Source organism: Ranitomeya imitator, chromosome 10 (assembly GCF_032444005.1).
Source record: "Ranitomeya imitator isolate aRanImi1 chromosome 10, aRanImi1.pri, whole genome shotgun sequence".
Lineage (NCBI taxonomy): Eukaryota > Metazoa > Chordata > Amphibia > Anura > Dendrobatidae > Ranitomeya > Ranitomeya imitator.
In genome coordinates this window covers 137016232-137037496 of record NC_091291.1, presented here as the reverse complement: position 1 = coordinate 137037496, position 21265 = coordinate 137016232, and the positions used below count along the sequence as shown (strand labels likewise).

At 44.4% G+C, this 21265-nt stretch overlaps 1 protein-coding gene across 2 annotated transcripts; it reads left to right on the top strand.

Moving 5' to 3' along the window:
* The first annotated feature begins 1721 nt into the window (after window positions 1–1721).
* On the top strand, window positions 1722–11492 carry CORT (cortistatin). Of its 2 annotated transcripts, XR_011315592.1 has the most exons (3): window positions 1722–2574; window positions 8471–8629; window positions 11157–11293. XR_011315592.1 is itself a non-coding variant. In XM_069743104.1 (2 exons), exons 1-2 carry the CDS (start codon window positions 2470–2472, stop codon window positions 11352–11354), a joined length of 303 nt encoding a protein of 100 aa, XP_069599205.1. In that variant the 5' UTR covers window positions 1722–2469; the 3' UTR covers window positions 11355–11492. The 2 variants fall into 2 exon arrangements, 1 of the variants encoding a protein (XP_069599205.1); XM_069743104.1 differs by lacking the exon at window positions 8471–8629 and having other exon boundaries at window positions 11157–11492.
* The last annotated feature ends 9773 nt before the right edge of the window (window positions 11493–21265 follow it).

Below are 21265 nucleotides of genomic sequence, written 5' to 3'. Positions count from 1 at the left end.
GGCATTCTTTGCGTCTGGAGGAGAGAAGGTTTTTCCACCAACATAGAAGAGGATTCTTTACTGTTAGGGCAGTGAGAATCTGGAATTGCTTGCTTGAGGAGGTGGTGATGGCGAACTCAGTCGAGGGGTTCAAGAGAGGCCTGGATGTCTTCCTGGAGCAGAACAATATTGTATCATACAATTATTAGGTTCTGTAGAAGGACGTAGATCTGGGGATTTATTATGATGGAATATAGGCTGAACTGGATGGACAAATGTCTTTTTTCGGCCTTACTAACTATGTTACTATGTCTTGTCCTGTGTTCTTCTGCACTGGGGATATTGCTGCTCACGGGCAGTGGAGCCACATCCACCCCTCTTTCCCAAACTGGTTTTGAGTTAATTTTAAATGTGTTTCACCTTGCTTCTTCCGGTATTGTGTCAGGGTGTGGGAGTATCTTTGATTTTTAACCCCTTAATGACAGCCAATACATCTTTTAACTGACCTGAGATATAAGAGAATAGCCTCCCCATACAGGTGACAATCCAGCAGCTGTCGGTTGTGCACTATATCTGACAACTTGCTGTATCAGCGACGATCAGTGTTTGCACCGTCCATATCTGTTTAACCCCTTAGATGCTGCTGTCAATAGTTTCTACATCAATATAAATGGTTAACAGAGTGTGGGGGCTCCCTCTTTATCCCAATTGGTGCCCTCAGACCATGATTTTGTGGTCCAGTTATTTACCATGGCAATTCACGACCAAATAGCGGTTTTAGAGTCTGACAGCTGTAGTAATCTGTTCAGAAGTTAGAGACATTTAGGTGGTAAAAATGCACATTTTCATTTCTGTCATACCACTTTGCATTAATTCCTGTAAAGCACCTGAAGGGTTAATAAACTACCTGATAGCAGTTTTCAGTATGTCAGGGGGTGCAGTTTTTAAAATGGTATAACTTTTGGGGGTTTCCCAATACATGAGACCCCTAAAGTCACTTCAAACATGGATAGGTCCCTAAAAAATAAATTTTGTAAATTTCCTTGCAAAAATGAAAAATTACAGCTACATTTTTAAACCTCCTAAAATGCTAAAAAAAAATAAAATAACGTTTTACAAATGGTGCTGATATAGAGCCGACATGTGGGAAATGTTGTTTATTAATGGTTTGCTGTGGTATGACCATCTGGATTAAAGGGATAATCATTCAAATTTTGAAAATTGCTAATTTTTTTTACATTTTTCACAAATTTTTGATATTTTCTATAAATAAGCACAAAACATATTAACCTAAATTTACCATTATCATAAAGTATAATGTGTCATGTAAAAAAAATCTCAAAATCACTGGGATATGTTGAAGCGTTGCAGAGTTATTACCACATAAAATGACACTGGTCAGATTTTAAAAATTTGGCTCCGTCACTAAGGGGTTAAAGCCAAGTTTATCAATTAGAAAGTCAGAAGTTTTAACATCTGTCCTCATTAATGTCTATGTACCAATCCAAGGATGCCATGTCATACAGATGAGTACACAGTAGTATACTTGAGGAAACCTACTGTCCTATATTCAGTTGTCGCCTAAATATGGCGAAGTCATGAACAGTAAAATTTGTGACAGAAGGTGACTTCGGCTCTATATGCAAAGCCTCAACTATAAGAATGGTGTAGATAATTGCCTACGTAATATGGAAAAAAAATCCAATCTGCTACAACTGGGGATAGATTATCTTATAAGAACTCATGTCAATCCTCTTAGTTATGAGATAGGGTTATTGGATGATACAGGGGGTACACACTCTACTAAACCAGGAGAGGATTAGGGGTATATGTATAAGTGATAGATTCATAGAGCAGGCCTATGTCTGCTTTTATCATCTATCCATATCTCATAGGAAATATCTATCTGATATTTATTTATTAATCTTAAAAATATAATGGAGATAAAAGAAACTGAATTTATCCAAATCTTTACGTCACTTTGTGTGTAATGCCTATTTGTCAGTCTCATGTCTGTCTGTATATCCGTCCATCTTGTATCAGTCAATATAATATCTATCTATAGATCTGTTTAAAAAAGGAAATAATTTAATGTGTATAATGGGAACGATTAGAGATACTGGATTCACCCAAATGTGGAAGCTTTCCATGTCTTCTGCTTTTTCTATCCATAACATTGGGGTGATGTTGAGCTTCCCTGTATCCCTGCTCCGTCCTCACCTGCAGAGCTGCCCTGTGCCCAGGTGTGAGTACATGAATGGCTGTGGCTGCCGGACTGTCCATTGTTCCTGGACATCTCCTTTCCCTACACTTGCAGCTGCTGCTAGTAATCCTCGAGATGATGATGCTCCTTGCCCCCCATCCCTGGCTGCCCAAATTTAATTATCTGCGATGACATCACATTTGGGTTTGAGGAAGATATAAGCTGCGGATCCTCAGCTCATTCCTGCATCTTCCTTGCTATCCTGTGCATCGTGTCCAGATCTAAAGATGCTGCTCTTGGGCTCTGCTGGGACCATGCTCATGCTGCTCGTGTGGGGGGCCTGGGGGCTCTCTCAACCATTTGACAACAGAATGAGACTAGGTCACAATCAGGTGAGTGATGGAACAAAGACACATCTATAGTCACCTTTCATTCTACATACCCATCCAGGAAAGGGTTAATCTATATTCCCATAACTCCATAAACCCTATAATTTCAAGATTATTTAACAGCTCAAGTGAGTTTGTGAAGACTAACAATTGTTTGTAGTCCCACAATGATCAGGTATAAAACGTCGCTTCTTAATGAACATTTCTCTCATCCGACAAATGCACAAAAATGTCTCGAAAGGAGCAGGTTGTCCATGAGATCATCTACCTACTAGCAAACTTACATTTTTCTGTATTTCAGGGCGTACGTAGTACATTTGTCATCACATAATCACCAAAATGCCTCTAAATATCCAGAACTGGGAAGAAGTCTCAGGTCAAGTCTATGCCCCATTGTATGGAGTGAATTAGGTCTTTTCCCACCCCCACATCTTCTATTATTATTATTATTTATTATTATAGCGCCATTTATTCCATGGCGCTTTACATGTGAGGAGGGGTATACATAATAAAACAAGTACAATAATCTTGAAAAATACAAGTCACAACTGGTACAGGAGGAGAGAGGACCCTGCCCGCGAGGGCTCACAATCTACAAGGGATGGGTGAGGATACAGTAGGTGAGGGTAGAGCTGGCCGTGCAGCGGTTTGGTCAATCGGTGGTTACTGCAGGTTGTAGGCTTGTCGGAAGAGGTGGGTCTTCAGGTTCTTTTTGAAGGTTTCGATGGTAGGCGAGAGTCTGATATGTTGTGGTAGAGCATTCCAGAATAGGGGGGATGCACGAGAGAAATCTTGTATGCGATTGTGGGAAGAGGAGATAATAGGGGAGTAGAGAAGGAGATCTTGTGAGGATCGGAGGTTGCGTGCAGGAAAGTACCGGGAGACGAGGTCACAGATGTATGGAGGAGACAGGTTGTGGATGGCTTTATATGTCATGGTTAGGCTTTTGTACTGGAGTCTCTGGGTGATGGGGAGCCAGTGCAGGGATTGACAGAGGGGAGAGGCCGGGGAATAGCGGGGGGACAGGTGGATTAGTCGGGCAGCAGAGTTTAGAATAGATTGGAGGGGTGCAAGAGTGTTAGAGGGGAGGCCACAGAGCAGGAGGTTACAGTAGTCAAGGCGGGAGGTGATGAGGGCATGGACTAGGGTTTTTGCAGATTCTTGGTTTAGGAATGTGCGGATCCGTGAAATATTTTTGAGTTGGAGGCGGCAGGAAGTGGAAAGGGTTTGGATATGTGGTTTAAAGGAGAGATCAGTGTCAAGGATTACCCCAAGACAGCGGGCTTGTGGGACTGGGGAGAGTGGGCAGCCGTTTACTGTAATGGATAGGTTCGTTGGGGAGATTGCGTGAGATGGGGGAAAGATGATGAATTCTGTTTTGTCCATGTTAAGTTTTAGAAATCTAGTGGAGAAGAAGGATGAAATAGCAGACAGACATTGAGGGATTCTGGTTAGTAGGGAGGTGATATCTGGTCCAGAGATGTAGATCTGTGTGTCGTCAGCATAGAGATGATACTGAAAGCCGTGAGATTCTATGAGCTGTCCCAGGCCAAAGGTGTAGATGGAGAAGAGCAGGGGTCCTAGAACTGAACCTTGCGGGACTCCGACAGATAGGGGGCGAGGTGAGGAGGTGGTGTGTGAGTGGGAGACGCTGAATGTACGGTCAGTTAGGTATGATGAGATCCAGGATAGGGCCAATTCTGTGATGCCAAGGGATGAGAGGGTCTGCAGCAGCAGGGAATGGTCCACTGTGTCAAAGGCAGAGGACAGGTCCAGGAGGAGGAGGACAGAGTAGTGTCGCTTGCTCTTGGCGGTTAATAGGTCATTGGTGACCTTAGTTAGGGCAGTTTCAGTGGAGTGGTGTGACCGGAAGCCTGATTGAAAGCGGTCGAAGAAGGAGCAGGAAGATAGATGGGAGGACAGTTCAATATGGACATGTTGTTCCAGTAGTTTTGAGGCAAAGGGGAGAAATGATATAGGGCGATAGCTAGATACAGAGGATGGGTCAAGAGAGGGCTTTTTGAGGATAGGTGTGATTGTGGCATGTTTAAAGCTTGAGGGGAAAATGCCAGTTGTTAGTGATAGGTTAAATAGATGGGTTAGGGTTGGGATGAAGACTGTGGTGAGGTTTGGGATGAAGTGGGATGGGAGTGGGTCAAGTGCACAGGTGGTGAGATGCGATCTTGAGAGTAGAGTGGAGAGTCCGTCTTATGTAATGGTGGAGAAGTTGGTTTTGGAGGTGGAGGGCTGGGTAGTTGGGAGGAAGGGTTCTGGGGGTTGTTTACTAAAATTGTCTCGGATGTTCTCAATTTTCTGCTTGAAAAATGAGGCGAAGTCTTCAGCTGAGATGAGTGGGGAGGGAGGAGGTGCTGGGGGACGGAGGAGAGAGTTGAAGGTGTTGAATAACTGTTTGGGGTTGTGAGACAGGGAGGATATGAGAGATGAGAAGTAGGTTTGTTTTGCTGTGGTGAATGTGGTCTTGAAAGTAGTGAGGGACTGTTTGAATGCGATGAAGTGCTCGATGGAGTGGGATCTTTTCCATCTGCGCTCAGCAGCTCTGGAAGCTCGCCTCAGTTCTTTTGTCATGCTGGTGTGCCAGGGTTGTCTGTTGATTTTGCGAGCTTTGGTATGTGTGAGAGGGGCAAGAGATTCCAAAGCTGCAGCTATTGTGGTGTTATATAGAGCGGCAGCATCATCCGCATTGTGTAGGGAGCTTATGTCTGTGAGAGGGAGGAGGGATTCAGAGAGTGAGTGAAGATCAAGGTGTTTAAGATTTCTGCGAGGGTGTGAGAGTTTGTGGGGTGGGGGTTGTAGACAAGGAGTGGAAAGGGAAGAGAATGTAAGTAGGTTGTGGTCAGAAAGAGGAAGAGGTGAGTTTGAGAGGTTAGATAGGGAGCAGAGGCGGGTGAGAATGAGGTCCAGTGTGTGACCATCTTTGTGGGTGGCTGTAGAAGACCATTGAGTGAGGCCAAAGGAGGAAGTGAGAGATAGAAGTTTAGTGGCAGCTGAGAGGGAAGTGTCAATGGGGATGTTGAAGTCGCCCATGATGATAGTGGGGATGTCAGCGGCGAGGAAGTGGAGTAGCCAGGTGGTGAAGTGGTCGAAGAAGGTGGTGGCTGGCCCTGGGGGACGGTAGATGACAGCCAGTTGGAGGTTGGAGGGGGAGTAGATGCGCACAGAGTGCACCTCAAAGGAAGGGAGGATAACAGAGGGTGGCAGTGGGATTGGGGTGAAGGAGCAGTTATCTGACAGGAGAAAACCAACTCCTCCGCCATGCTTGCTGCTGGGGCGGGGTGTGTGAGAAAGGTGGAAGCCACCGTAAGAGAGTGCCGCAGGGGAGGCTGTGTCAGAAGGGGTGAGCCAGGTTTCAGTGATGCCGAGGAAGGAGAGTTTGTTATTGATAAAGAGGTCATGGATAAATGGAAGTTTATTGCAGACAGAGCGTGCGTTCCATAGTGCTCCAGATAGGGAAATTGGGGGAGTGGGGGCAGGATGAATGGGTATGAGGTTACTGTGGTTGCGAGGACGTGTAGAGGATCGTGGCAGGGGATTAGAAATGAATGTGGGGATGTGATGAGGAGGGCCAGGATTTGGGGATATGTCGCCAGCAATGAGGAGCAGCAGACAGAGCGTTAGAAGGTGTGAGCTGGATAGGTCATGATGTGGCCGTGTGTGCCTGGCGAGAAAGGATTGTATGTGGAGGAATAGTTCTGTGGAGGAGGTGAGATGACTGGGGAGGATGGAGGGAGAAATGACTAGTTCTTTACTGGGTGGAGGGACTACAGGAGATAGGAAGAAATAGAGTAGTATGGGGGTGAATGTGAAAAGAAACCGAAACATTATAGTGGTTTTCTATTCCTTTACCTTCCAGTCCAATTCTAGTCTAATTCATAGCAATTTAAAAATGCAATTTCTAAGATGGTCAGACACGTCTGGTCAGACTCATGGCTATGAATTTATGGGCACCTAAGGGCTCACAGCTGAGAGGGAGGATGTGGGCGTGTGTGTCTAGAGCACATGTTCACAGTTAAGCCAGGTCATAAAGAGGGGGTGGGGTAGATGGCCACTCAGGTATGCAAGCAAGAAGCAAGGGAAGTGAAATACGAATGGATAGAAAACAATGGGTAAGCAAAGCATACCAGGTGGGAATTATATGCAGTTCACATAAACACACATTGCAGGAAAGGCAGAGTAGATGGACAGCAGCATACCTGTGGGTAGACAAAACAGCTTGATTAGAGGATACAGGTGGTGATGAGGATGATGAAAGTACAGCAGTGATGAATGCTCAAATGCCCCATGGAATTCTAGTCTAATTCATAGCAATTAAAAAACTGCAATTTAAAAATGCAATTTCTAAGATGGTCAGACACGTCTGGTCAGACTCATGGCTATGAATTCTATATCCCCTTATCTACTGCCATCATCCTGGACGTTCTGGGTCTAGAACTAAACCCCCTTTAGGGCTCATTGGAGATTTCAATCATTGGGACTTTTCGACAAAGGAGCGTGAAACTAATAATGGGGAACTGATTACTTCTGAACAGGTAGGGCTGCAGAGCCGTAGCTATAGGGGGTACAGAGGTAGCCATCACAACTGGTGCCTGGAAGGAGGGGCATAGGTCATTTGTCCACAGAAGGGCCACCAGAATCAAACGGCACATGGTAAGTGGGGGTACAGATTGTCCATTTGAGTCCAGGAAGCCCAAGTTATCTGACAGAATGGATAACCTGTAGGACTAGGTTGGGCTCCATCATTTTACAGAGAAATCGCCCTTTAGGCTATGTGCACACGTCAGGATTTCTGGCAGAAATTTTGCTGACAAAAAAACTGACATTTCTGCCAGAAATCCGCATGCGTTTTTACGCGTTTTTGATGCGTTTTTTTGCGCGTTTTTGATGCATTTTTTTCCAAATGCATAGAATAGTGGGAAAACACGAAAAAAACCCACAAAATTAATGAACATGCTGCTTTTTTTACCGCGATGCGTTTTTTTCGCGGAAAAAAACACATCATGTGCACAAAAATTGCAGAATGCATTCTAAATGATAGGATGCATACTGTATGCGTTTTTAATGAGTTTGAAAAACCTGAACGTGTGCACATACCCTTAAGCCCTTCTTTACAAGATCTAGCAAGGGTAATTATGCCCCCAGTCTTGCACATCGCTAATCATCCTCAGTCCATACACAATAACAGAGCTAATCGATAAGATCATTTGCAGATAAGATTTTCCCAGTGACATTAGGGACAACGGTGTGATAAGAAATTGATGAATGAATTGGTTATGATAGAAATCGATTGAAATCTCCTACCTGAAAAAGTGAAATAGATGCTGTACTGTTCAGGAGGTCAGAGTAGAGTCATACTTCCTGGGAAGGCTGGATGATGGGATGTTATATGCCCTGCTCCTATATGGCTGCCTAATGAGTCCAAGCAGTCCCTCACAACCCTGGAAAAAGTGAAGAAACATCTTCCATTAAACCCAGAGGTTTTGAAAATTGCCAAGCAAGCACTTTTATTCATTCCAAATGAATAGGAAAAGTCACATGTGGGAGGACACTTATCTAGGGATAGTACCACGGGACAGAACCCCCCCTCTTAAAACAGAGACCCTTATCTATCAGATATTTATGGCATATCCTGTGGGCAAAGGTTTAAGATGAGAGCACCCTTTAATATGATAGTGATCTGCACCCAGCTTTTCTACAAACGGACTTTAGAGGGTTGTGCCCTGTGGAATTTGTATTTAATCTGATTGATACATATCTGGAAACTACTTTGCAAATTGCACCAGCATCCATAAAATTATGACGGTTCCCTTATATATCTATTATTGCTGTGCATTGGAAATGGGAAAGGGAATGTTCGGTCTCAGTGGCCCCATTTTTCTTCCAGGATAACCTATGCAGGGTCCTACTTCCTACAGCCATGAAAAACATTGGAATAAAAGGGATACTGAAATAGTTCAAGACTGAGGTGTACAAGTGCCAAGTAATGAAGTTTGGCTTGTGGCAGCAAAGTTGATTCTCTTTGGATCCAGAGTCATACATTTCAGTAAATATTTCAAGTTTTAGGTTACTTGTCTCATATTCCTGGGTAGGGGTTAAGTATGACCCCATTGCAGTACCATATGTATTGTGCTGTACATTAATGGAAACCAATACTGAAAAGGTGAAGATAAGCTAGGAGCAGAGTGTTCAATGTGGTACTGTGTATGTTTTTCATCATCATTGGATGATTGCATGGTTATATTTCGGTAATTTAATTTTACAGACCTTTTTTTTCTGGAGGGACCTATTTTATGTGTAAGAATTGCTTTATGTATTTTTTCTTATTAAAGATAAAGATAACTCAAAAGTATTATAGGTATGTGGATATCTACAACTGAAGAAGCTTGATGCAATGGAGCTGAATACATTTAAATCAGATTGGTACAATGGGATGAATGTCCAAATTATCTATAATATTAATTTCCAATGGTCATAGTGGGCATTGATCATGTCTGTTACAAACATACATGCCTCTAATTTGCCAGTTATTCACTATGTGATGTGGGATCAGTATTGCTTCACAAAATATACCACTGCAGTGCCACCTAGTGGCCAACAAGTGTAGGACACATTATACCACCAAAAATGCATCTTACATTGCCACCTAGTGGAGAAAAGTGTAATACCACCAAATATGCCACGGCGTTTCAACCTATTTGCCATAGATGGTATGGAACCTATAATTACTCCCTAATTCTTCTAAAAGTAATTTGTTCCCTAAGGCTCTGTGCTGTGTGGGTCTATAATCTGATCACAGGCCATGCTACACGCACTCTACCTATTCTCCCCGCTTTTGCTGATACTACATTAGCCATCATATTCCATTCCCATTATAAAGTGCTTAGTAATTGCAATGAGCCCCCTGGTAATCGAATAATGAACGCACGATAACGCAGTGACTCATTTTGCACTTTGCTATCACACATCTCCATCTCTGGGGTGATGCAGATAATTTGAGGTGTGGAGCATTAACAGCTGGTAGTCGATTAGCGCATCTGTCGGAGGCAAGCCCGACATGCGGTTAATTGACTCCCGTTAATGTAAACCACAATGTCGGGTTTATATTGTGAAATTGAGACCATTATACAGAAACAGGGACATCTGCAACTAATTGCTGCATAAAGCATCCAGATAAAGAGATCTCGAGACGTCTCACACCCTCCAAAACAGCAAGAAACTGGTTCTTCAAATGTCGGACAGGGGTTTCTGGAGTTTAGATAATTAAAGTTTTCATCGCCATCATATAAAATTCAAAAACTTTTTTCTAGACTTTGTGTTAAAGAAATTTAAAATTATGTTTTTGAAGTCAGTGAATGAAAAAACCCTTGTATCCATTCAAAGGCAGCAAACCTATGTATAGCTATAGCTAGAGTCCTGCTCTCAGCTGAGTAGTGGTTATAATAGTATCAGTCTAGACAACCATCAGCAGAAACTGCAGGAATCCCTCTGCTAGTTTGTTACAATGTATCAATCTGGATTCCAGGATGTTTCCCTCACAGAGCATGGTCTATAGTGGATACAATTGAGCAGTGCTAGATATGTAGAGGGTTACTACTACTAAACGGAAAAAAGTGTTAACATTCACCGACAACAAGCAGAGGGCTAACAAATTGTATTGGAATTGAAAGGAATGGAAATCCAAAGTAGATTTGAAAATGACAGAAGATCCAGAGCTGAAAGGAGATGTCCACTACTCCGCAATCCCTTCTCAATCCCTTGTTTGCCCCCAGTAATATAGTAACACCTATACTCACCTCCAGTACGGACACCATTATGTCAGGTGAGCCCTGGGGAAAGCCAGTACCAACACTGCTGTAACGGCACCGGTGGGGAGTATAAGTGTTATTATTTTACTGGGGGAAATCATAGGATTCAGAAGGGGTTGTCCGAGTAGTGGAAAACCCCTTTGACTCCCTTTAAACTTTAATCACATCCAAAAGTCTAAAACCAGTTAAACAGGTATGTAGGTGACTCAGTCCCTGTAAATATCATACATGTAGAATAAATTTTAGTTGCTAGAAGAAATAAATATTTTGCATGCATTGGAGGCTTTGGTGCACCCTTGCCACGGGCATGCTGACATACAGTGATTGAATGCAGGCAACACTGTCAATCAGTGGCTCTGCACTTCCACAGTAGAGCTCAATGCCAGTGTGTGCGCTCATCAAAAGGAGCCAGAGAGGCAGCTGCAGACAGGAGCCAGAGAGGCAGCTGCAGACAGGAGCCAGCGATGAGAGTACACAATGACACTGCAGGGGCCTTCATCCTACCCTCACATTTTTTTTTTTTTAAATAACGAATGCCATGATCCATGCTTCCTTGAGATATTGTTACAACATTTAGAAGCTTGACCCTGAACACACTATGGTTGAGCACTTTGTTTTTCTCTACCTCAGTGTGTAGACTCCTTATCCATCTCTGTGTCTGGTATTGCAGCCTGAGTGGGACTGAACTACAATCCCAGACGCCCTATGGACAGAAGCCCTTTTAAATTTACATTTCACCTGGTAATAACCTTTCTCCTGTCCTAGGACCTGGGTAAAATCCAGGAAGATCTCCTGCTGAAGTTGCTCTCTGGATGGACGGACAGCACAGAGAATAATTCCCTAGAGGTGGAAAGAGGGGCCCCCGACAACCTCGACACCAAGCTGATCCCCTCCTTGAAGTTTCCTCGTGAGCGGAAAGCTCCCTGCAAAAACTTCTACTGGAAGACGTTCACCCTCTGCTAGTTACCAGCTGCAGAGAGCGACCAGGTGTTTTATAATTTATAGATTGTGTGTGAGCGAAACAGGACTGTATATAACTGTACATTGTCTCTCTGCGGTCTCTGATCGTAGACTTCATATTAAACCAAAAGCGTCGATCAGCAATAAGGGTTTGTGTTGTCATCTTTCTGAATGAAAAAAAGGTATTAAAGGGATATCCAACTTTAAAAAGAAAAGTGTATACAAACTTTCTACAGACCTTAGAAACTCTGCTCACTGATTCTATCCCCTGTCAATCCAGCACTGACTCAGTGGTCAGTAAGTGACCGCTGCAGACAATCAGTGACAGCAATGAATACCACTACTGGCATCGCCACTAGTGATGAGCGAATATACTCGCTATTCGAGATTTCTCGAGCATGCTCGGGGGTCCTCCGAGTATTTTTTAGTGCTCGGAGATTTAGTTTTTCTTGCCGCAGCTGAATGATTTACATCTGTTAGCCAGCATAAGTATATGTGGGATTCCCTAGCAACCAGGCAACCCCCACATGTACTTATGCTGGCTAACAGATGTAAATCATTCAGCTGCAGCAACAAAAACTAAATCTCCGAGCACTAAAAAATACTCGGAGGTCACCCGAGCGTGCTCGAGAAATCTTGAGTAACGAGTATATTCGCTCATCACTAATCACCACCAATGTACAAAATGGGATCTCTGAAGCCACTGATTGGCTGCAGCAGTCTTGTTCCAGCTGGATGTAGTCAAGTACTGGGAGTACCACAGGTGCACCTGTGCTTGATCAGTGGTAAAAAGAAGAGATGATTAGTGCTTTTTTTTTTTTTTTTTTTTTTAGTATTTTAATATATTGGTTGCTCATTTTATAAAAGTTGGATGACTCTTTAAAGTTACAAGGGGTGGTACAGTGATAGAAAAACATTGCAACTTTTTTCAGAAAATGTTTATGGGTTGTTACTGGTAGCTCAGCTGTAATAAAAGAGTATAGGGCTGAGGTGCAATACCAAATATGACCTATAGACAGTGGTGCTGTTTTTCTTGAAAAAAAAAAGCAGCCATGTCTTTCTTATCATGGACAACCCCTTTAATAACACAGAGTTGTCTCCATAAATGAGATAAAACTCAGTTTAGCAGTGAATAGAAAGCACATAGAGATCTAACACAGGGCAACACATAGCAGTTAAGCCAGCCATACATATTAGATGGTGGTCGGCCGAGTGCTCCAATGTTCCCTATGAGAAAGTCACCCACTTATTAGCGACTTATCTTTGGGAGAACAATGTGATCAACAGTCCCAAAATCGGACGTGTGATCATCTCCCCCGATCATCAGTCGGCCGGTGCTCCATAAACATTAGACAGTCAGCTGCACCAGTCGATATTGGCAAGTTTATCAGACTCAAGTGTAATGTGTATGGGGGCCTTAACAAGCAGTAATACTTCACATATAATGTGGGCCCCCACATTCTGGAGATGTCCCCTGTTCTTATTAAACTGAATCTCCCCAAATTATATCAGGAAGTTGCTTAAAATCCAATTTTAACTTAGAAACGACGAGGCACCGAAAGCAGCAAGACCATCACACGTTACTGGAGAATGTACATGAATCTATAGGATCAGAGACTGTTACCAGTAGCCGGACGGGACGCTGAGCGGAGATAATGTTGAGGCTACATGTGGAAAGAGCAAATGTACACTGATTGATTTAAAGGAATATTCCAAACCAAAATAAAAAGCTTATACCCTCAACCTACTGAACCCCTCGACTAGTAATAGTGGCCATTTATATGCAGCCTGATGGTGCCTGTTACAGAACCTGCAGGTCCAGTATTCCGCTCTCCCGTGATTTAGCTTAATTTACCTATTAAGTAATGTATTTCCTATTCAAATCAAAAAGTTCAGAGGCTTTGTACCAAGTCAGAAAGTCATCTTTTTACCTTTCCATAGAACAGGTGATAACTTGCTCATTCCAGGAACGGATTGTACAAAGCCTGCCTGAATAGAGTGGCCATCAAGCACGCGCACCTCTGCTCCATTTATTGCTAATTGGACTGTTTAATGTAGCTGAACACCACAGACCCAAGTGGCCTCGGTGCAGGAGAAACATAGGGGCCCATTGCAGTCCCATAACTCATCACAATACACAATTCCACCTGCTTTGGAGAGGTTACTGACCACTGTTCCTCTTGGGACCAGGTTGCACAAATAGTATGTCCACCCCTACCGAGCACTGTACTTGGGCTATCTCCTGTAGTTAGTGTGTATTCCTGACTATGACTCCATTGAGACATGGCTTTGCAGGGTTAGTAATAAGGCACCACCTATTCCATGGATGGTTAATAACTAAGTAACTTGATACAACCAGTCCATGGATGAAAAAAATCCAGTTCATGTCACATCTTATACAAGGTAAGAAATAAGCCGCCAATCTGACCTTCCTACAGGCTGAAAACGGCAGCTGCAGCTTCCTGCAGGTACACAACTCTATAAAGCCTGACAAAGTGCAGAGAGTAGGGAAAAAAGTGCAGTGACTTTGGCGTTTCCACCAGGAGAAATATTACTCCTTTAGAGTGACATGCCAGTGTAAAGAGACTTATAGGCCGTGCAATGCTCCTTCGCACTGTAGAGGTGCAACACCCTGAAACACGCGACTACAAAGCTCGTCAGTGTGTCAATATTGATTTTTAGGATTGCTATATTGAACAGGCGGCACTAGAGTTCAAGTCCTCTTCCTTTCTGAAGGAGTTAGAGGACCGAGCAGCTAAGGCTACCATTCCCAGAATTCTCCAGATTTATGGGAGATCGCACACATGAATGGGGGGTACAAATCTTCACCACACAATCCAATATAAGGCAATTATACAACTTACGTAAAGGATAGCTTACTGTAAAATTAAAGCTGGACTAGAGGGGTGCTGACCAGGAACACCCAATTATTTTGCATTTTGTGACCATTTTTGTGCCAATCCAATAACAGGCAAAGCTACGATGGTATCGCTCCCACCAGCTACTTCGTCTTTCTAGTGTCACTTGCTTTAAGGAAGATTTGAAGCTGAATCAACAAGCTGTGACTCTGTCGCTCATCACAAGGTTCAATATCTAATGAGTCTTGATGGCCCTCGGGAAAAGTTGATGAGTTCCCCCCGCCTTCTCTAGTCATAGCTATTAATTACCTTTCACAGTCGAGAGATGAAATGTCACGAAAGACCAACAACTAATAATAATAATCTTTATTTTTATATAGCGCTAACATATTCCGCAGCGCTTTACAGGTTGCACATATTATCATTGCTGTCCCGTTGAGGCTCACAATCTAAATTCCCTATCAGTATGTCTTTGGAATGTGGGAGGAAACCGGAGAACCCGGAGGAAACCCACGCAAACACGGAGAGAACATACAAACTCTTTGCAGATGTTGTCCTTGGTGGGGTTTGAACCCAGGACTCCAGCGCTGCAGTGCTGCTGTGCTAACCACTGAGCCAGCGTGCTGCAACTGAGCAAGAACGTGCACCTGTCGATCTGCTACATGGAGGTCAACGAGATATAATACTTATATTACCTTCACTACAAAAACAGAAAAAGCAACGGAGCTGCCAAGGCCAGAAAAGGATCGAGTGCCCCCCCAGCCCCAAGTCCGGCCATAGATATTGGGTACCTGCTGACGTTTAGGGGATATATCAACCATCTATGGGAAAAGTCCCTCAATACTGGCCACCAAATGAAGTGGAATTCAATAGGATAAATATTTACCTATCAGATCCCATTGTTTTCTGTAGAGATAACCAATGTCAGAAGGTCCAGCCCCCACTGATCCACCCCCAAAGAAAAGGCTTATGGATTCAACGCCAATGTGTTTGAGTATAAATTCAACTCACTATTACCAAAGGATGTGTCTCCACTGGAGTAATTATAAGACCTATAAACATAATACACAACCAAAATAATAAAATATATATTTTTATTAATTGAAAAAAAGGGGTAGGGGCAGGTGCGGGGCTCCTAGCGTTGGTCAGTATACTGCTGTGTTTTTTCCTTTGCATATGCAATTTATACAGGTCCTTCTCAAAAAATTAGCATATAGTGTTAAATTTCATTATTTACCATAATGTAATGATTACAATTAAACTTTCATATATTATAGATTCATTATCCACCAACTGAAATTTGTCAGGTCTTTTATTGTTTTAATACTGATGATTTTGGCATACAACTCCTGATAACCCAAAAAACCTGTCTCAATAAATTAGCATATTTCACCCATCCAATCAAATAAAAGTGTTTTTTAATAACAAACAAAAAAAAACATCAAATAATAATGTTCAGTTATGCACTCAATACTTGGTCGGGAATCCTTTAGCAGAAATGACTGCTTCAATGCGGCGTGGCATGGAGGCAATCAGCCTGTGACACTGCTGAGATGTTATGGAGGCCCAGGATGCTTCAATAGCGGCCTTAAGCTCATCCAGAGTGTTGGGTCTTGCATCTCTCAACTTTCTCTTCACAATATCCCACAGATTCTCTATGGGGTTCAGGTCAGGAGAGTTGGCAGGCCAATTGAGCACAGTAATACCATGGTCAGTAAACCATTTACCAGTGGTTTTGGCACTGTGAGCAGTTGCCAGGTCGTGCTGAAAAATGAAATCTTCATCTCCATAAAGCATTTCAGCCGATGGAAGCATGAAGTGCTCCAAAATCTCCTGATAGCTAGCTGCATTGACCCTGCCCTTGATGAAACACAGTGGACCAACACCAGCAGCTGACATGGCACCCCACACCATCACTGACTGTGGGTACTTGACACTGGACTTCAGGCATTTTGGCATTTCCTTCTCCCCAGTCTTCCTCCAGACTCTGGCACCTTGATTTCCGAATGACATGCAAAATTTGCTACAGATGGATCTGGATAAGTTGGAAACTTGGGCTGAAAGGTGGCAGATGAGGTTTAACAATGATAAATGTAAGGTTATACACATGGGAAGAGGGAATCAATATCACCATTACACACTGAACGGGAAACCACTGGGTAAATCTGACAGGGAGAAGGACTTGGGGATCCTAGTTAATGATAAACTTACCTGGAGCAGCCAGTGCCAGGCAGCAGCTGCCAAGGCAAACAGGATCATGGGGTGCATTAAAAGAGGTCTGGATACACATGATGAGAGCATTATACTGCCTCTGTACAAATCCCTAGTTAGACCGCACATGGAGTACTGTGTCCAGTTTTGGGCACCGGTGTTCAGGAAGGATATAATGGAACTAGAGAGAGTACAAAGGAGGGCAACAAAATTAATAAGAGGGATGGGAGAACTACAATACCCAGATAGATTAGCGAAATTAGGATTATTTAGTCTAGAAAAAAGACGACTGAGGGGCGATCTAATAACCATGTATAAGTATATAAGGGGACAATACAAATATCTCGCTGGGGATCTGTTTATACCAAGGAAGGTGACGGGCACAAGGGGGCATTCTTTGCGTCTGGAGGAGAGAAGGTTTTTCCACCAACATAGAAGAGGATTCTTTACTGTTAGGGCAGTGAGAATCTGGAATTGCTTGCCTGAGGAGGTGGTGATGGCGAACTCAGTCGAGGGGTTCAAGAGAGGCCTGGATGTCTTCCTGGAGCAGAACAATATTGTATCATACAATTATTAGGTTCTGTAGAAGGACGTAGATCTGGGGATTTATTATGATGGAATATAGGCTGAACTGGATGGACAAATGTCTTTTTTCGGCCTTACTAACTATGTTACTATGTTACTAATTTGCTTTCATCAGAAAAAAGTACTTGGGACCACTTAGCAACAGTCCAGTGCTGCTTCTCTGTAGCCCAGGTCAGGCGCCTCTGCCGCGGTTTATGGTTCAAAAGTGGCTTTACCTGGGGAATGCGGCACCTGTAGCCCATTTCCTGCACACGCCTGTGCACGGTGGCTCTGGATGTTTCCACACCAGACTCAGTCCACTGCTTCCTCAGGTTCCCCAAGGTCTGGAATCGGTCCTTCTCCACAATCTTCCTCAGGGTCCGGTCTCCTCTTCTCGTTGTACAGCGTTTTCTGCCACATTGTTTCCTTCCAACAGACTTACCATTGAGGTGCCTTGATACAGCACTCTGGGAACAGCCTATTTGTTGAGAAATTTCTTTCTGGGTCTTACCCTCTTGCTTGAGGGTGTCAATGATGGCCTTCTTGACATCTGTCAGGTCGCTAGTCTTACCCATGATGGGGGTTTTGAGTAATGAACCAGGCAGGGAGTTTATAAAAGCCTCAGGTATCTTTTGCATGTGTTTAGGGTTAATTAGTTGATTCAGAAGATTAGGGTAATAGGTCGTTTAGAGAACCTTTTCTTGATATGCTAATTTATTGAGACAGGTTTTTTGGGTTATCAGGAGTTGTATGCCAAAATCATCAGTATTAAAACAATAAAAGACCTGACAAATTTCAGTTGGTCGATAATGAATCTATAATATATGAAAGTTTAATTGTAATCATTACATTATGGTAAATAATGAAATTTAACACTATATGCTAATTTTTTGAGAAGGACCTGTATACTGGTACTTTATTGACTGCATATGGTCCTTACTTGGCTGATGATTCCAGGCATTTTTTCCTATTTGGATTTATTTTTATATGGAATCACACCTTAGTTAACCCCTTCCCGACCCATGACGCCACGTAGGCGTCATGAAAGTCGGTGCCAATCCGACCCATGACGCCTATGTGGCGTCATGGAAAGATCGCGTCCCTGCAGATCGGGTGAAAGGGTTAACTCCCATTTCACCCAATCTGCAGGGACAGGGGGAGTGGTAGTTTAGCCCGGGGGGGGGGGGGGGGGTGGTGGCTTCACCCCCCCGTGGCTACGATCGCTCTGATTGGCTGTTGAAAGTGAAACTGCCAATCAGAGCGATTTGTAATATTTCACCTATTATAACTGGTGAAATATTACAATCCAGCCATGGCCGATGCTGCAATATCATCGGCCATGGCTGGAAACACTAATGTGCCCCCACTCCACCCCACCGATCGCCCCCCCAGCCCTCCGATCTGTCCGGTACACTGCTCCGGCTCCCCTCCGTCCTGTGCTCCGCTCCCCCCGTGCTCCAATCACCCTCCCCGTGCTCCAATCACCCCCCTGTGCTCCGTTCCACCCCCCGTGCTCCGTTCCACCCCCCGTGCTCCGTTCCACCCCCCCGTGCTCCGTTCCACCCCCGTGCTCCGTTCCACCCCCCGTGCTCCGTTCCACCCCCCCGCTCCGTTCCACCCCCCGTGCTCCGTTCCACCCCCGTGCTCCGTTCCACCCCCCCGTGCTCCGTTCCACCCCCCGTGCTCCGTTCCACCCCCCCCCACCTGTGCTCCGTTCCACCCCCCCCCCGTGCTCCGTTCCACCCCCCGTGCTCCGTTCCACCCCCCCCCCACCCGTGCTCCGTTCCACCCCCCCCCCCGTTCCACCCCTCCCGCGCTCCCCCCCACCCCATCATACTCACCGATCCTGCCGGGGTCCGTCCGTCTTCTCCCTGGGCGCCGCCATCTTCCAAAATGGCGGGCGCATGCGCAGTGTGCCCGCCGAATCTGCCGGCCGGCAGATTCGTTCCAAAGTGCATTTTGATCACTGAGATATAATCTCAGTGATCAAAATAAAAAAAAATAATAAATGACCCCCCCCCCCCCCTTTGTCACCCCCATAGGTAGGGACAATAAAAAAATAAAGAATTTTTTTTTTTCCACTAATGTTAGAGTGGGGTTAGGGTTAGGGCTAGGGTTAGGGTTTCGGTATGTGCACACGTATTCTGGTCCTCTGCGGATTTTTCCGCTGCAGATTTGATAAATCTGCAGTGCTAAACCGCTCAGAAGTTGTAAAACCGCTGCGGAATCCGCACAAAGAAGTGACATGCTGCGGAATGTAAACCGCTGCGTTTCATGCAGTTTTTCCGCAGCATGTGTACAGCGATTTTTGTTTCCCATAGGTTTACATTGAACTGTAAACTCATGGGAAACTGCTGCGGATCCGCAGCGTTTTCCGCAGCGTGTGCACATACCTTTAGAATTAGGCTATGTGCACATGGTGCGGATTTGGCTGCGGATCCGCAGCGGATTGGCCGCTGCGGATTCGCAGCAGTGTTCCATCAGGTTTACAGTACCATGTAAACCTATAGAAAACCAAATCCGCTGTGCCCATGGTGCGGAAAATATCGCGCGGAAACGCTGCATTGTATTTTCCGCAGAATGTTAATTCTTTGTGCGGATTCCGCAGCGTTTTACACCTGTTCCTCAATAGGAATCCACAGGTGAAATCCGCACAAAAAACACTGGAAATCCGCGGAAAATCCACAGGTAAAATGCAGTGCCTTTTACCCGCAGATTTTTCAAAAATGATGCTGAAAAATCTCAAACGAATCCGCAACGTGGGCACATAGCCTTAGCGTTAGGGTTGGAATTAGGGTTGTGGTTAGGGGTGTGTTGGGGTTAGGGTTGTGATTAGGGTTATGGCTACAGTTGGGATTAGAGTTAGGGGTGTGTTGGGGTTAGTGTTGGAGGTAGAATTGAGGGGTTTCCACTGTTTAGGCACATCAGGGGTCTCCAAACGCAACATGGCGCCACCATTGATTCCAGCCAATCTCGTATTCAAAAAGTCAAATGGCGCTCCCTCACTTCCGAGCCCTGACGTGTGCCCAAACAGTGGTTTACCCCCACATATGGGGTACCAGCATACTCAGGATAAACTGCGCAACAATTACTGGGGTCCAATTTCTCCTGTTACCCTTGATAAAATAAAAAAAATGCTTGCTAAAACATTTTTGAGGAAAGAAAAATTATTTTTTATTTTCACGGCTCCGCGTTGTAAACGTCTGTGAAGCACTTGGGGGATCAAAGTGCTCACCACATATCTAGATAAGTTCCTTGGGGGGTCTAGTTTCTGAAATGGGGTCACTTGTGGGGGGTTTCTACTGTTTAGGCACACCAGGGGCTCTGCAAACGCAACGTGACGCCCGCAGACCATTCCATCAAAGTCTGCATCTCAAAAGTCACTACTTCCCTTCTGAGCCCCGACGTGTGCCCAAACAGTGGTTTACCCCCACACATGGGGTATCAGCGTACTCAGGAGAAACTGGACAACAACTTTTGGGGTCCAATTTCTCCTGTAACCCTTGGGAAAATAAAAAATTCTGGGCTAAATAATTATTTTTGAGGAAAGAAAACGTATTTATTATTTTCACGGCTCTGCATTATAAACTTCTATGAAGCACTTGGGGGTTCAAAGTGCTCACCACACATCTAGATAAGTTCCTTTCGGGGTCTAGTTTCCAAAGTGGGGTCACTTGTGGGGGGTTTCTACTGTTTAGCCACATCAGGGGCTCTGCAAACGCAACGTGATGCCCGCAGAGCATTCCATCAAAGTCTGCATTTCAAAACGTCACTACTTCAATTCCGAGCCCCGGCATGTGCCCAAACAGTAGTTTACCCCCACATATGGGGTATCACCGTACTCAGGAGAAACTGGACAACAAATATTGGGGTCAAATTTCTCCTGTTACCCTTGGGAAAATAAAAAATTGCAGGCTAAAAGATCATTTTTGAGAAAATAATTTTTTCTTTTTATTTTCATGGCTCTGCGTTATAAACTTCTGTGAAGCCCTTTGGTGGCTCAAAGTCCTCACCACACATCTAGATTAGTTCCTTTGGGGGTCTAGTTTCCAAAATGGGGTCATTTCTGGGGGATCTCCAATGTTTAGGCACACAGGGGCTCTCCAAACGTGACATGGTGTCCGCTAATGATTGGAGCCATTTTCCATTTAAAAAGCCAAATGGTGTGCCTTCCCTTCCGAGCCCTGCCGTGCGCCCAAACAGTGGTTTACCCCCACATATGGGGTATCAGCGTACTCAGGACAAACTGGACAACAACATTTGGGGTCCAATTTCTCCTAT